Source organism: Pezoporus flaviventris, unplaced genomic scaffold (assembly GCF_033815535.1).
Source record: "Pezoporus flaviventris isolate CSIRO_AGI_PZ_B2104156 unplaced genomic scaffold, CSIRO_AGI_Pfla_v1 ptg000116l, whole genome shotgun sequence".
Classification (NCBI taxonomy): domain Eukaryota; kingdom Metazoa; phylum Chordata; class Aves; order Psittaciformes; family Psittacidae; genus Pezoporus; species Pezoporus flaviventris.
This window is the reverse complement of record NW_026892664.1, coordinates 3649039-3665844: the sequence shown is the minus strand read 5'-3', so window position 1 is coordinate 3665844 and position 16806 is coordinate 3649039. Positions and strand designations below refer to the sequence as shown.

The window sequence follows — 16806 nt, the reverse complement described above, 5'->3', positions numbered from 1 at the left end:
CTTCAATCTGAGCACTTCTTCAGAGGGTCCCTCTGAAAGACACTGAGGCATCATTTACCTGATAGGGAAGGATGCTGAGCTTTGATGTTTTTCCCTCTTGGTGGGCAGGTTGGGCAGTGGGAGCTGGGAATTTACTTCTCTGCTTTGGGGGAGGCACCGAGAGTCTTGTGAGGCCTTGTGTGAGCTGCTCCTGAGCCCCTGCACAGGCAGGGGTGTGCAGGGCAGAGCTGAGCACACAGCCCATGGCATGGGCTCTGGGAGCACTGAGAGGGAGCAGAGGTGGGCACAGAGCAGCAGCTCCTGGCAGGGACAGCTCCAGGCAGCAGAGATATGGATGGGCAGGGAGTGGGTTGAAAGTGCAGCCCAGCCCTGGGGAGGGTGCATTCAGGCAGCTCTCTTGGGGTCTGCCACTGGAGGTGGCTGCTGGCCGTGCTCTGCTGCCCACAGCCCTTTGCTTCTCAATGTGAGAGCTCTGTGGTCTGCCCTTTGAAATCGGGCGCCCCTGGTCTCAGCACAGGACAGATATTTCTTGGGCATTTAAGATCAATGTGTGTGAAGGCATCTTACAGGCAGTGCAAGTTTAAGCAGAGGGCAAATGGGAAAGCAGTGATGGAGGCTGAAGCTCTCTAGGCTATGTACTAAGCTGCAAAGAACTGAGACTTTTTGCCTGATGCAATGCTCTTCTGATTGTATGCATGAAGAAAGCCCAGCAGTATAATGCCATCACTGGAGATGACACTGAGCTTCTCCTGTCCTCCTATAATGTGCTCAGAGTCATGTGTAAACTGAACTTCTGTATCTGACATCCCTCCTGTCCTAACCTGTCACTGCCTTTTTCTCCTCTGACGGTGCCCCATGCCCAGAGGCAGCAGATGTCCAACGGCAGCTCCATCACCCACTTCCTCCTCCTGCCATTCGCAGCCACGCGGGAGCTGCAGCTCTGCCACTTCTGGCTCTTCCTGGGCATCTCCCTGGCTGTGCTCCTGGGCAACGGCCTCATCATCACCAGCACAGCCTGCGACCAGCGCCTCCACACCCCCATGTACTTCTTCCTCCTCAACCTCTCCCTGCTGGCCCTGGGCTGCATCTCCACCACTGTCCCCAAATCCATGGCCAATTCCCTCTGGGACACCAGGGCCATCTCCTACACAGGCTGTGCTGCACAGCTGTTTTTCTTTCTCTTTTTTCTCATCGCTGAGTATTCTCTCCTTGCTGTCATGTCCTATGACCGCTACGTGGCCATCTGCAAGCCCCTGCACTATGGGACCCTCCTGGGCAGCAGAGCTTGTGTCCACATGGCAGCAGCTGCCTGGGGCACTGGCTTTCTCACTGCTCTGCTGCACACGGCCAATACATTTTCACTGCCCTTCTGCCGAGGCAATGCTGTGGAGCAGTTCTTCTGTGAAATCCCCCAGATCCTCAAGCTCTCCTGCTCACACTCCTACCTCAGGGAAGTTGGGCTTCTTGTGGTTGGTGCCCTGATTGCTGTTGGCTGTTTTGTTTTCATTGTGGGGTCCTATGTGCAGATCTTCAGGGCTGTACTGAGGATGCCCTCTGAGCAGGGACGCCACAAAGCCTTTTCCACGTGCCTCCCTCACCTGGCCGTGCTTTCCCTCTTTGTCAACACTGCTGTCTTTGCCTACCTGAAGCCCCCCTCCATCTCCTCCCCATCCCTGGACCTGGTGGTGTCTGTGCTGTACTCAGTGGTGCCTCCAGCAGTGAACCCCCTCATCTACAGCCTGAGGAACCAGGAGCTGAAAGATGCTGTGAGGAAGCTGGTGACCAGATGTGTTTCAGCAGATACACGCTGCTTGCTTTACCCTGGAAAGGGCTTCCAGTGTAGCTCATGACAGGCCGTGCCTGTCTTTGCTGCTTTACATTTGTTTTCCTATTTCAATTTGTGATGATGTTGTGTTCATAGAAATGCCAGTTTTCATGTCCTAATTAATTTGCCACTCGTGTTGTGTGACCCACAGACTTTGTGTCACTCTGGTCTCTGATTGTATTTAAGGGAAATAAATGATCCTGCAGCAACTTCTTCTCTGTGATACGTCCTCACATGTCAGGAATGAAGGGGAATGAAAGCAGCTTTCTGGCTGCTCCAGCTGTGGGATGGCTGCTCTGTGCCTGCAGCAGGAAGAGCTCTGGGGGAGCCCAAGTGCCGGAGCTGTTGTGCTGGTGTGGGAAGATGGGATGGCATGGGGGGGGGGGGGGTGCAGAGCTCTCAGGGTGTCCTGGGCAGGGGAGCAGGAGACACAGGGGTCCCTACAGGGAACTCCCCTGCGATGGCACAGGCTGGGGCTGCCTGGCTGAGAACAGCCCATGGGAAAGGTCTGGGTGGGCAGGAGCTGGACAGGAGGCAGCAAGGGAGGACAGCAGCATCGTGGGCTGTATGAGCAGGAGCACGGCAGGAGAACAAGGGAAGGGATGATCTGGAATCCTCCATCCAGGTTTCAGATCCCCAGTTCAGGAGTGGGTTTATCAGTGGGCGCTCAGGACAGGCAGAGATAGGAACAGGGTGCCTGTGGGGAGAGTCTGGGGGAGCTGGACTTCTCCAGCCTGGAGAAGGGAAGGCTCATGGGGACCTGAGATCTTGAGAAGGGAAGGCTGATGGGGACTGGCTGCCTGTACCGGCAAGGAGGGCATGGAGAATACAGAGCCAGGCTCCTCACCATGGTGCCTGGTGGGAGGACAAAAGGCAGTGGGGGACAGTGACAGAGGAGAGGTTCAGCCAGGACAGAAGGAAACCTTGTGTCCATAGGCTCGGTCAAGTGCTGCATCAGGTCACCCAGAGAGGCTGTGCAGTCTCTGGCCTTGGGAATTTCCAGCTCAGCCTGAATCAAGCCTTGAACCACTTGCTCTGACCCTGTTCCTGGTGGGTTCGACTTGAGACCTCCTGGAGTCCCTTTCAACCCCTGTTCACTTCTGATCCTACAATGATGGGCTTATGAAGAGTCACAAAGATGCTCTAAGGGCTGGAGCACGCCTCCAATGGAAACAGGCTGAGAGATGTGGGTCTTCAGCCTGGAGAAGAAAAGGTTCCAGGGAGACATCTTAGCAACCTTCCCATGTCTAAGCAGCGCCTACAAAGAATCTGGAGAGGAGCTTTTTATGAGGCTGTGCAGTGACAGGACAAGGGGGAATGACTTTAAGCTAAAAGGGAGATTTAGCTTGGACATTCAGATGAAGTTGTTCCCTTTGAGAGTGGTGGGACACTGGCACAGGGTGCCCAGAGAAGCTGTGTCTGCCCCATCCCTGGCAGTGCTCAAGGCCAGGTTGGATGGGAGTCAGCTTTGCTCTGAAGCAGTGCTTTGTCCACCTCTGATGTTCACAAGGGATGACAGATGAAATCCAACTTCATTGTAAGGTTCACTACTTGTACTCATGACTCAAGTGAGTCTCGGGCTGCACAAGAGAGGCTCAGCATGGCCTTAGAGTCATTTGGACTGTGCTATGTATTTACTGGCATAACACTTTTCGGTGGGGGACGGGGCTATAAAACATTCTTTGTATGACAGAAAATCAGAACAATATTGAAACAGGGAGAAGTTCTCAGCTCCTTATAGCTTAGTGCAGAGCAAGGAGGGCTGCAGTGTCCATCAGTCCTTTCCCATTTGCCCTGTGCTTCCAACACTTGTATATGATGCCTTCACACACAAATTGATCTTAAGAACCCCCACAAACACCTGTCCTGTGCTGAAAGCAGGGGAGCACAGTTTCAAAGAGAAGATCATGGAGCTCTCATGGGGAGAAGCAAAGGGCTGTGTGCAGCAGAGCACAACCAGCAGCCACCTCCAGTGCCAGACCCCAAGTGAGCTGCCTGAACGCACCCTTCCCAGGGCTGGGCTGCACTTTCCCCCCACTCCCTGCCCATCCATATCTCTGCTGCCTGGAGCTGTCCCTGCCAGGAGCTGCTGCTCTGTGCCCAGCTCTGCTCCCTCTCAGTGCTCCCAGAGCCCATGCCATGTGCTGTGTGCTCAGCTCTGCCCTGCACACCCCTCCCAGCAGCAGGGCTCTGCCCAAGGGCATCTCTGCCTCTGCAGGAGCCTCACACCTGGCACTCAGTGGATCCATCAGTGGTGAATGGAGAAACATGGTCACCCCCTGAGGAAAGCCTTGAGAGCTTCTTAGGTCTTCAGTTAGTTACTGGTGGCAATGATCAGTGTGTAGGGAGGTGAGAGAGATGGAGGGAAGTCAGAGAGGAGCAAGGTGGTGGTTCAGGGCTTTAACAAATCCTTACAAGCAGGACGGAGCCCAGCGATGGGGAGCAGTTGGTGTCTGTAGGTGGAGGAGGAGTAGGTGTTCCTGGAGCGTGGCTGCAGGCCCTGGACAAACCAGAGGCTATCTGAGAACTTTCCCTCATGGAACATGCCTCAGTGTGGCACATGGGGAACCCACTGCTGGGGGTGCCTGAACGCTGCTCATCATGCCCCATGAGCCCACCTTCCTGTCTCCCTCTCTTGCACTACCCAAACTTGCCTGGAATGCAGGATCCATCCCTGAGCCTGGGGATTGCAGGAACCTCCTGCAGTGAGGAGTCGCTGCTGCAGGGGAGGTGCAAAGCTTCTGTGAGACACTCGTGAGTGCGGGCAGAGAGCGGGGTGTGTGCAGCAGAGACGGTGCTACAGGCAGGAAGCTGTCCCAGATGAAGCGCCCTGTCCCCAGAGCATGGGGTACCTTGCACCCAAGGACACCACCTTTCCTTTTGGCTCTTGCCAAGAAGTTCTCAATCCAGACCATTGCCTTTTCCCGCTGCTCTCCCATGGTGCTTAGTTCTCTGTACTGATGGCATCACCCATTCCTCTAGAAGCCTCCTTTAGATCAGCTCTTTGAGGGATATTCAATGCATCTCTTGAATTGACACTGTAGTAGCAGCCTACAACTAGGTGAAATATGGCTGCAGAGGTGATGGAGGTTTTCTTGCTAGCAGGAAGAGAAGGAAACCTCTGCAAAGTGCAGCTTGGAAGGTTCAGATTCAAAGTTAGGAAAGAGAAATGTCTCTCAAAAGGTGGACTTGTGGTGCAAGAGGTCACCCAGAGGGAGTCTGGCTCAGCCCATGGCTTTGTGTTTCAAGGAACAGACAGCCATGGGTGCAGAGATGGGACTGAAGGTACAGAAGTGCCAGGTGAGAGCTAGGTGGGAAAGCAAGATGGGGGTCAACAGCCTGAAGGGAAAGAGGTGCAGGCATGGGCCAGTGTAGGACAGCCTGCAGCAGAGATGACAGGGTTCTGGCATAGCTGAAAGGCCCAAAAATACAAAAGGCCTCTGTGCCCTGGGCTATGGCAGTTGCCTCTTTCATCAAGGCCTATGAGGAGAACTTTCATTCTCAGGATTTCAGGCTCTTCCCTAAGGGCTGCAGTCAGGTCTTGGCCTTCTCACCATCAGACACCTGCACTTTGCCTTTGTCTCCCTGTAATCACAGCCTCCAGTTACTTGCTTTAACGAGTCCCTGGGGAGGCTTTGCCAGTAACAGCCCTCAGTGGGGCCCATTAATGCTGAAGGCACTTGGGGCTTTGTTTCTGACTTGGACTTCTTGAGAGGTTTCCTCAGTCTCCTCTCAGCCCCTGAGGTTCAGGTACTCAGCCCAAATACACCGTGGGGCTCATTAAAACCTTTGCGTTTTGTCAAGTCTTTCAGGTTGCACAGCACATTGGAGGTTTCTGGGTGCAGGAAGATTGCAAAGAACAACTGATAAAAGTTCTTGTCAAGTGTTTGTTTTCATACTTTTAAGTTTAGAAATTACTGTGCCTTCTGGAATGCCCCGCACAGGGATCACAAGAACCTGCCAGGGCCCGGCCGCCTTCCGCAATGCCTGGTGAGCTTCCGTGATCCTTGCCAGAGCCAGGCAGGTCCCCTTGTGCTCAGCTCCCAGTGATAGCACCAGCAGCTGCAGTGCCCAGGGGCTGCTCCTGCCCTGACACCTTCTCAGCACCTCTGACACCAGCAGCTCCTGCACACAGAAAGTTCCTGCTTTGCCCCCAGCACCTCTGCAGGCAGAGCTGAGCTCCAAGCACATGAACAAGCCCCGTGCCTCCTCCTCACCCATCCATCCCCTGCTCCTACAGCTGGGACGGCACCAGCACAGCTCCTGACAGCTTCTCCTCCCTTCCCAGCACGCACCCACAATGTGTTTGAGGCCAACACTAAAACAGGATTGCAAAGTCAAAGAACACGGACCTGGATGTGCAGGGCAGCCATGGGAGATGCAGCCTCCCAAGGGAGGGGTCTCCTACACACTGGTTACTGCAGGGCTCACCGTGGGGGCCCTGTCACAATGGGCGTCTCCACAGCGACCGCCACAGCTTTGTGATGGCTGGAGAGCATGGAACTGTCTGGGGACAGGTGAGCAGCAAACAGAGAGTTTGTGGGTGAGAGATAAAGGGAGAAAAGCGATGGGGGACATTACTCTGGGGACCTGTTACAGACTGCCTGATCAAGGAGAGCCTGTGGATGAAGCACTCTATAGACAGATAGGAACAGCCTCACGCTCACAGGCCCTTGTTCTCATGGGTGACTTCAACCACCCTGACATCTGTTGGAAGGATGGTACGGCCCGGCACAAGCAATCCAGGAGGTTCCTCGATTGTGTAGAAGACAACTTCCTTCTGCAAGTAATAGAGGAGCTGACAAGGAGAGGTGCCATGTTTGACCTTGTGCTCACCAACAGGGAAGGGCTCGTTGGAAATGTGACGCTCCAGGGCAGCCTTGGATGCAGCGATCATGAGATGCTCGAATTTGAGATCCTCAGGACTGTGAGGAGACCGTGCCTCAAGCTCACTGCCCTGGACTTCAAAAGAGCAGACTTTGGCCTCTTCAGGAACCTGCTTAGGAAGGTTCCATGGGATCCAGCCCTAGAGGGCAGGGGGGCCCAAGACTCTTGGTTGATATTCAAGGATCACCTGCTACAAGCTCAGGAGTGTTGCATCCCAACTAGAAGGAAGTGCAGCAGGAGGGTCAGGAGACCTCCTTGGATGGATAAGGAGGTGCTGAGGAAAATTCAAATGAAAAAAGAGGCTTATAACAAGTGGAAGCAAGGACAAGTGGCATGGGAAGAGTACAGGGATGTTGTTTGGGAAGCTAGGGACCAGGTTAGGAAAGCTAAGGCCCAGTTAGAATTAAACCTAGCTAGAGGTATTAAAGATAACAGGAAGGGATTCTACAAGTATGTAGCAAATAAAAAACAGACTAGGGAAAATGTAGGCCCCCTCAGGAAGCTCTCGGCAGAACTGGCTACGCAGGATTTGGAGAAGGCTGAGGTTCTGAATGACTTCTTTGCCTGGGTCTTCACTGGCAAAGGCTCTGACCGCACCACCCAAGTCTTGGAAGGCAGATGCAGGGACTGTGAAAATGAAGAACTTACACCACTGTAGGAGAGGAACTGGTTCGAGACCATCTTAAAAATCTGAATGAGCGTTTGACACTGTCCCACACAACATCCTTGTCTCTAAATTGGAGCGACATCAATTTGATGGATGGACCACTCGGTGGATAAAGAACTGGCTGGATGGCTGCATGCAAAGAGTTGTGGTCAATGGCTCAATGTCCGGCTGGAGACCAGTAACGAGTGGGGTGCCTCAGGGATCGGTGTCGGGACTGGTCTCGTTTAACATCTCTTTCGCTGGCATGGACAGTGGGATTGAGTGCACCCTCAGCAAGTTTGTCAATGCCACCGAGCTGTGTGGTTCGGTTGATACCCTGGAGGGAAGGAATGCCATCCAGAGGGACCTTGACACGCTTGTGAGGTGGGCTGATGCCAACCTCATGTAGTTTAACCATGCCAAGTGCAAGGTCCTACACCTGGGTCAGAGCAACACCAGTGCCTACACCTGGGGGCACAGCTACAGGTTGGGCAGAGAAGAGATTCAGAGCAGCCCTGTGGAGAAGGACTTGGGGGTGTTGGTTGATGAGAAAATGAACATGGGCTGGCAGTGTGCGCTTGCAGCCCAGAAAGCAACCGTATCCTGGGCTGCATCAAAAGAAGCATGACCAGCAGGTGAAAGGAGGTGATCCTGCCCCTCTACTCTGCTCTTGTGAGACCTCACCTGGAGTATTGTGTGCAGTTCTGGTGTCCTCAACATAAAAAGGATATGGAGCTGTTGGAACAAGTCCAGAGGAGGCCACGAGGATGATCAGGGACTGGAGCACCTCCTGTATGAAGACAGGCTGAGGAAGTTGGGGCTCTTCAGCCTGGAGAAGAGAAGGCTGCGTGGAGACCTCATAGCAGCCTTCCAGTGTCTGAAGGGGGCCTATAGGGATGCTGGAGAGGGACTCTTCATTAAGGACTGTAGTAACAGGACAAGGGGTAACGGGTAAAACTTCAACAGGGGAAGTTTAAGTTCAATATAAGAAGGAAATTCTTTCCTGTGAGGGTGGTGAGGCCCTGGAATAGGTTGCCCAGGGAGGTTGTGAATGCTCCATCCCTGGCAGTGTTCAAGACTAGGTTGTACGAGGCCTTAGGTGATATGGTTTAGCTTAAGGTGTCCCTGCCCACGGCAGGGGGGTTGGAACTAGATGATCTTACGGTCCTTTCCAACCCTAATGATTCTATGATTCTATAAAACAAGCCAGGAGGTGAGAAAATCAGTTTTTTTCTCAAGATAGAGATGATTCTGTGCAGTACAGTCATGCAGATCCACACATGGAGTCCAAGTCTGTTTGTGTCACATTATGTCTAATACCAGTATTATACATTTTATTTGTATTCCTCTGTCACACATACGTATATTTACACACATACACACATAGTACGCATATAGGAGGTGAGGGACAAGGTCAAGAATCTTGCAAGAAAAGTGGATATTTATCAGTGACAAAAGTGAGAATTGAATAAAGCTGATTGGTGTTCCTGTGAGGAAAAAGAGTCCTGGGATAATTCAAGGTAATCTGTTCCTACACGCTGGTGGCTGAAAAGTGAAATGAAGTTTGAAGTTGCTGCTCCTCTTGGTGTCCTTCCTAGGAATATGCGATGGGGGTTCTATTTCTCATTAAATGCTCTCATTGACTGTTGTGCAGGAACTGTGAAAGAACCTACATAAAGTCATGAGGATTAGTGGAAAATCCCATTAGTTTAGGCTTTCTCACTTGATGTATTCATGTCCTGCATGATACAAGTCTTGCATGTTGCCAGTGGTTGAACAACCTCCTCCTGCACTTCAGCAGAGGGCACTTCACCTCCTTGATCCTCAGGGTGTAGATGAATGGGTTTAACGTTGGGGTGACCACGGTGTAAAAGACGGACCATCTCAGTGCTGTGCGTGTCAGAGCACACGAGCTTTAGCACAGGAACATTGTCACAGAAGAAGTGGTCAATGTGGTTGGGACCACAGAAAGAACCTCCAACCACGCACCATGTGCAGATGATGGCACTGAGGAAGGCAAATAGGTAGGATGATGCTACCAGCTGCCAGCAGACGCCTCTGGAGATGAAGGTCACATAAAGCAGGGGGTGGCAGATAGCAATGTGCCAGTCGTAGGCCATCATGGCCAGCAGGTGACACTCAATGGCAGCAAAGAATGCAAAGATGAGGAGCTGCATCATGCAGCTGGTGAAAGAAATGGTTTTGTCCTCTGATAACAGGTCTGCCAGCATCCTGGGGCAGATGACTGTAGAACAGCAGATGTCAGTGAAGGCAAAATGGGTGAGGAAGAAGTACATGGGGGTGTGGAGGCTGGGAGACACCCGAACCAAGATGATAATGCCAAAGTTCCCCTCCAAAGCGACAATGTAAATCAGGAGAAACAAGACAAAAAGAGGGGTCTGCTCACATGGTCTGTCTGTAGTTCCCAAGAAGACAAATTTAGTCTGCGTGTGATTTCCTTCCATGACCAGCTGTTACCTACCAAGGCAAAAGGAAGGAAAACATCAAAATCATTGCAAACAGAAATTCACTTTTGGACCATACTTAACTACAATCGATCACCAGTTTAACTGCCATGTTTTGGCATTTTGGTGTTTTGTATTGTATTTTGTAAACCCGAATTATATGATTTTGTTCTTCATTTGAGGTACTTAGAAAAAAACAGAGAGTGCGATGAAGCAAAAAATGCCATTTTCATTCTTCTATGCTGAGAAATATAAACTATGGATTTATTCAAGCACCTGATTTTTCAGGTTTGAGTGAAGAATCAGATCTTTATTCACTTTCAGATTGGAGGCAGTTTGTGTCAGAAGACAGCTTAGAGGAAACTCATAGGAGCTCAAGTAAACCTTGAGCAAGAGAAAGTCACATTCCCATTGAAATCGTAGCTTACACATTAATGACCTCCAGATATTTTCCCTTGGCTTTTAATTCTAATGCCAGTCTTAAAATCGCATATATCAAAGTGTTATCTATAATTAAAAAAGTATAAAATTCACATTGCTAAAGTCATGATTTCTACCTTTCTGAGTTCCAGCATGCTGAAGCACCCTAAACCTATGGGCATTATGTTGCTTGCCTTAGAAAAGAGTTGGTGTTATAAGAGGCTGATTCCAAAGGCTGATTTGTTAGTGACCATATTCTGTTGACAACCTGAAATGCTGCATTTCTTTATGACAAAATAAGATTCATCCTCATTTAACTCTTGAGTAATTCAGTTCATCTTGCTTTAGCTGCCTATGTAAAAGAAAACAACCTGCATAAGCCAATGCTCCCTCTTATTATAAAGGAAACCCGCATTGGTAAGGCTGTTTTCCAATGCAGCTTTCCCAAAGGCAACCCGAGGACATGCAGAAGCAAACCCACTGCCTCAATGCAGGTGAGACTCTGCTTTGTGTTGGTGTTACATCCTGTGACTTCCTTCTGCCACCGAGTGATGGGAGCCACAGGTTAGTCCCCAACGCAGCAGAGAACGCCTACGTGCCTGCATCAGCTCTGTTAAGCACCTGATGTGAAGAGAGGTGAGCTCCTGCCAGACTCAAGAGCCCAGCTTGTGGTGCTGGGGCTGTAAATACAGTTGCATGTGCTCTGCTGGGAGGAAGCCTCCAGGGCTGCTCATGATTTACCAGAGGAAAACAAAACAAAGGGTGTGAAATCACCTCTGAAAGGCATTGTGGTGCTTGGGCATCTGAGAGACATGGAGTGGATGAGCCAAACCTGAGCACAGCTACACAGCAGCAGCAGTGATGAGCAGCTCATAGGATGCTTCTGACATACTTATGGACTATGCCAAACTTTCTGTCTGTCATTGGCAACAGAATGAAAATGGTTTAGAGCCATTTCTGATCTTGCACAGGATCCCCAAATGGGACAGGAAGCACAAGTGACTCCTTCTCTGGAGCTGCTGATGTTCCTCCTTGGACACTGGCAAGCCCAGTTTTCCATCCCCAGTGGGCTTATCCACTTGTAGAGCCTGGATGGCCAACGGCTGAGCTGATGCTTTGGGGCTTCCACTCTATTGAAGGATGAGAAATGGGTATTTGAGGCAAGGATGAAGTGAAGGTCCCAGGGTGAACTAATTAGGCCTTTATCCCCCTGAGCAGCCTCAGCTGGGGCTCCGTCCCCACCCTCCACCCATTTGCCCACCGTCTCTATTTTAACTCAGCCCAGGGAAGTTGGGTTATGTTTGAGTTTTTGTTTTCATTTTAGCAGGAGTTGTGCACATCTATGGAATCCTTTGATGGTGACCAAAGCTTGCTCATGTACCTTCCTAGCAATTGCTGGACCTGACCCTGTTCAGGGGATTGACTTGGCTTGATCTGACATTCTTTGGCTTAGTCCTGGACCTGTGTCTTTCATACCATCACCAACCTGCCTGATGATTGGAGTCTTGGCTGAACTTGGCCCAGGTCTCTGTTCCTGTCCTACTTCTCTGGCTCAGGTACTGTGGGATGCTCACTGTGCACCACGGTGTTCCTTTTTGGCTCTACTTAAAGAGATTAAAGAAAGACACTCCTGTGGCATTCCTCATGCTCCTGCAGAGCAGAACCCAGCACACTGCTCTCAACAGCTCGGCCAGGGCTCACTGCTCTGGCATTCCCTCTCTCTCTAGATTATGTACTTAAATGGGCAAATTTGGAGCTATTCTTCTGTGTTAGGGAAGTTGAGTAATCAAGTGCACCTTAAGTTCATGTATTATTCTCTTGTCCTTGGTGCTTTCTCCTTTACCAAGTATGATGTGAGACTTTTATGGAGAGGACCTCTTTTACGTATGTGATGTGGGAAGTTTATGTCCACCCCCAGGGATCTCTGCATTTTGTAGATCATTTCTATGCAAAGATTGAAGCAGAATCATGCAATGATTGTCTCGGTGTAAAATGTATTTCCAAAACCTCCAGCCTGTTTCTTGTGTTGCTGGAATTCAGAGTTCTGCCTCCCCTGTACATTAGACTTAGGTTCCTATTGCCAGTTCACTGAGTTGGATCCACCACACACAAGACTATGGCAAACCAGAGCTCTCTCAGGAGCATGGCATCAAGTGTGGGTAAACCTTTGAGCATTTCAGTTGTCTCTGCTTTGGAAAATTTGTTAAACCGAACAGGAAATAAGGACACCAGAGTGGGGTAATTCATCAAGCAGTGGTGAGCCCTACACATAATGCTTCTCATCTAGACTCCCTTTCCCACAAAAGCTTGAACCAGATGATCTTTTGAGGTCCAGCTTGGGCTTTCTGTGGCTCTATGATTTTATGTGTACAGTGTAAGCAAAGACATCCAACTAACTAGAAGGAGGAAAAGAAGTTATGGTGAAGGTTTTCAAGGAAGCTCTCTGATATTAAAAGTCTCTGACACCTTAAGTTCTTCAGCATTTAATCACATTTCTGCTGTCTCCATCAGTGGACACAGGTAGAAACCACTTTTCCCCGAGACCTTAGACAACATCTCCTCTCTTGCTGTGGTTTGGCAGAGCAAACAAAAGAGACTGTTCACCATCCATACACTTATCAAATACAAGTTAATTCCCACTCAACAGGTAAAGGAAAGCTGTTATCCCCCATCTGTGTGTTTTGGCTTTTCTCAGACCCAGACAGTTCTCAGTTACCAGGAATTCTGTGCTCGAGATTGCCTTTCATCTATGGAAACAAGCCGCAGGTTTCATTTGTCAGTAAAATACACCATTTGTGTTCCGTGGTGTACTTTATCATGAGCTGGGCATGGACATGGGATGTGGGTACTTATCTCCAGCTGGAATTCCATTTATCTCACCATTTAAGTATAGGGCACTTAAGATGAATTGAAGGACTCCCTGATGTGCCCAGAATGTCCTTAACACTGGGTGGTCTCAGAACAGTTCACTCTTTATTATATATTATATTAACATTAATGAAACATAGTAATTAATTATATTGTTATATAGTTACATTAGTTATAATGTATTAATTAAATCTACGATTTCTTCCTTTATAGAATCATAAAATAATTAGGGTTGGAAAGGACCTTAAGATCATCTAGTTCCAACCCCCCTGCCGTGGGCAGGGACACCTTACACTAAATCAGATCACCCAAGACCTCATCTCTTGTGAAGCTGCAGCCTGGGGAGGGATTCCTCTTCATATTCAAAGATGCAGCTTGAGACCTTGATTCCCACCAGCTTCTTCTCTTTGAAAGGCACAAACAAATGCAATGAATCTTTTCTAACCTTTTCTCTGACTCTTTTTCAGCAAGCAAATGTAAAACTACACTTCCTCTTCCCTCCCACCCCAGCAGCTTTAATAAAAAGCTCACAGGTAAGAGTGAGGAATTTTATTAGAGCTGAAGGACAAGGTCAAAAATCTTGCAAAAAAAAAAAAAGATATTATCAGTGACAAAAGTTATAACCAAGTAAAGCTGATTGGTATTTCCTGTGAGAAGAGGCCTGGAATAATTGAGGGTAAATTCTTCCTAGAGGAGGATAACAGCAAAATGTAATGAAGTTTGAGGTTGCTGCTCCTCTTGGGTTCCTTCCAATGCAGATGTGATTTGGGGGAGTCTCTTTCTCATTAAATACTGTCATTGGCTTTTGTGCAGGGACAGTGTAAGAACCTACATAAAGTCATGAGGATTAGTGGGAAATCCCATTGTTTCAGTGCCCCATAAGCTTTCTCACTTGACATGAAATCTTCATGTCGTGGATAATACAACTCTTCTGTGTTGCCAGTGGTTGAAGAACCTTCTCCTGCACTTGATCAGAGCCTCCTTCACCTCCTTATTCCTCAGGCTGTAGATAAATGGGTTAAGCATGGGGTTGACCACAGCATAGAGGATGGAAGCCACCTTATCCAGGCTCCTGTGGCTAGATGGAGGTTGTAGGTACATGAAGAATGCTGACCCATATAACAAGGCAACAGCCACCAAATGGGAGGTGCAGGTATGGAAGGCTCTGGCCCTGCTCTGTGCTGAGCACACCCTCAGCACGTTGCGGATGATAGAGATGTAGGAGAGCAAAATGATAACGCTCGTACCCACTACATTGATGGTGACGAAGGCAAAGATGAGCATCTCACTGCTGTGTGTGTCAGAGCACACGAGCTTTAGCACAGGAACAACGTCACAGAAGAAGTGGTCAATGCGGTTGGGACCACAGAAGGAACCTCCAAACGTGCACCATGTGCAGATGATGGCACTGAGGAAGGCAAATGCGTAGGATGATGCTACCAGCTGCCAGCAGACGCGTCTGGAGATGATGGTCACGTAAAGCAGGGGCTGGCAGATAGCAACGTGCCGATCGTAGGCCATCATGGCCAGCAGGTGACACTCAATTACAGCAAAGTGTGTAAAGCTTTGAGACTGCATCATGCAGCCGGTAAAAGAAATGGTTTTGTCCTCTGATAACAGGTCTGCCAGCATCCTGGGGGAGATGACTGTGGAATAGCAGATGTCAATGAAGGCAAAATGGGAGAGGAAGAAGTACATGGGGGTCTGGAGGCTGGAAGACACCCGAACCAAGATGATAATGCCGAAGTTCCCCACCAAAATGACAATGTAATTCAGCAGAAACAACACGAACAGAGGGATCTGAGCACCCGGGCTGTCTGTAATTCCTGAAAGGATGAATTTAATCTGGGTTTGATTTCCTCCCATGATCTGGTGTTACCTGCTGAGGCAAAAGGAAGAGAAACATTTTTTTAAAAACGGAGATTCATTTTTGGACCATGTTTAACTACAGTCAATCACCACTGTAAGTGCCACATTTTGGTTGAATTCATATACTGTACTATATTTTTAACCCAAAATCGTATGGTTTTTGGTTTTCAGTTAGTGTATTTATAAGAGAACAGGAAGCACACTGAAGTAACAAATGGCATTTTTGGTTTTCTATGCTCTAACACTTAAAACGATGGATTTATTTAGGCACTTTTGGACCATATTTTAATCCAAACAATGACCAGTTTAATGCCACATTACTGTATATTCTACTATATTAACTAACCCAAATTATATATATTTTATGTTATTCAACTGAGGTATCTTGAAAAGAACATGGACTGCATTCAAGGCACAAATGCTATTTTCAGTGCTAGGACTCTTAAAACTATGAATTTATTCAAGCACATGTGTTTTCAGATTAAAGAAAAGAATTAGATCTTTCTTCACTTTCACTTTTCAGTATTCAGAGTTAATTTGGTCAGAAGACACCTGAAAACCTCATAGTAGTACATGTAATCCAGGGGGAAAGAAAGTCCAAGTCCTAGTGAAATCCATCTTACACATGAATAAACTGCACACATTTTCCCTTGGCTTTTAGTTATCATTCCAGTCACCAAATCACATTTATTAAACTATTTGAGATTATTCATAACAGATAAAATTCACATGATTTATACTTTTCTGAGCTCCAGCACACTGAAGCATCCTAAACCTATGAGCATTAAGCTGCTTGCATTAAAAAGGAGTGGATGTTACAACGTGCTGATTTGTTACTGACTCTATTAGTCAGTGACTATATTCTGCTGACAATCTGCAATGTTGCATTTCTTTATAACAAAATAAGATTCATCCTCATTTAACTCTTGAATAAATCAGTGCATCTTGCTTTAGCAGCCTCTGTAAAAGAAACACAACCTGCATCAGACATTGCTCCCTCTTATTATAAAAAGAACCCACATTGATAAGGCTGTTTTCTGACACAGCTTTCCCAAAGAGGCCCTGAGGACATGAAGAAGAAACACGACTGCTTCAATGAAGGTGAGGCTCTGCTTTGTGTTGATGTTACCTCCTGTGACTTCCTTCTGCCACTGAGTGATGGGAGCCATGGGTTAATCCCCAAAGCAGCAGAGAACATCTACGTGCCGGCATCAGCTCTGTTAAGCACCCAATGTGAAGAGAGGTGAACTCCTTCAGACTCCAAGAGCCCAGCTTGTGGTGATGAGGCTGTAAATACAGTTGCATGTGCTCTCCTGGGAGGAAGCCTCCAGGGCTGCTCGTGACTTACCTGAGGAAAACAAAGAGAAGCAAAAAGCAAAGGGTGTGAAATCACCTCTGAAAGGCATTGTGGTACTTGGGCATCTGAGAGTCATGGAGTGGATGAGCCAAGCCAGAGCACAGCTACACAGCAGCAGTGCTGAGCAGCTCATAGGATGCTTCTGGCATACTTGTGGACTATGCAAAGGTTTTGGTCTCACCTTGGCAACAGAATGAGGAGGGATTTAGAGACATTCCTGATCTTGCAGAGGGTCCCTAAATACAACATGAAGTACAAGTGACTCCTTCTCTGGAGCTGCTGCTGTCCCTCTGTGCACACTTGCGTGCCCAGTTTTCCAGCCCCAATAGGATTATCCACATGTACTGCCTGGATGGCCAACACCTGAGCTGGTGCTTTAGGGCTTCCACTGTATTGAAGGGTGAGAAATGGGCATTTGAAGCAGTGATGAATTGTCCCAGGGTGAGCTAATAGGCCTTTATCCACCTGA

The 16806-nt window shown here is 48.7% G+C and overlaps 2 protein-coding genes across 2 annotated transcripts; one reads left to right on the top strand and one right to left on the bottom strand.

Annotated features, from left to right (window-relative positions):
* The first annotated feature begins 763 nt into the window (after positions 1 to 763).
* Positions 764 to 1882, top strand: LOC133282147 (olfactory receptor 14C36-like). Its single transcript, XM_061478222.1, has one exon. The coding sequence runs from the start codon at positions 873 to 875 to the stop codon at positions 1848 to 1850; it is 978 nt and encodes a 325-aa protein (XP_061334206.1). The 5' UTR covers positions 764 to 872; the 3' UTR covers positions 1851 to 1882.
* A 12135-nt stretch (positions 1883 to 14017) lies between these two features.
* On the bottom strand, positions 14018 to 14977 carry LOC133282310 (olfactory receptor 8U3-like). The gene has a single exon (XM_061478343.1). It carries the CDS (start codon positions 14975 to 14977, stop codon positions 14018 to 14020), a length of 960 nt encoding a protein of 319 aa, XP_061334327.1.
* Between the last annotated feature and the right edge of the window lie 1829 nt (positions 14978 to 16806).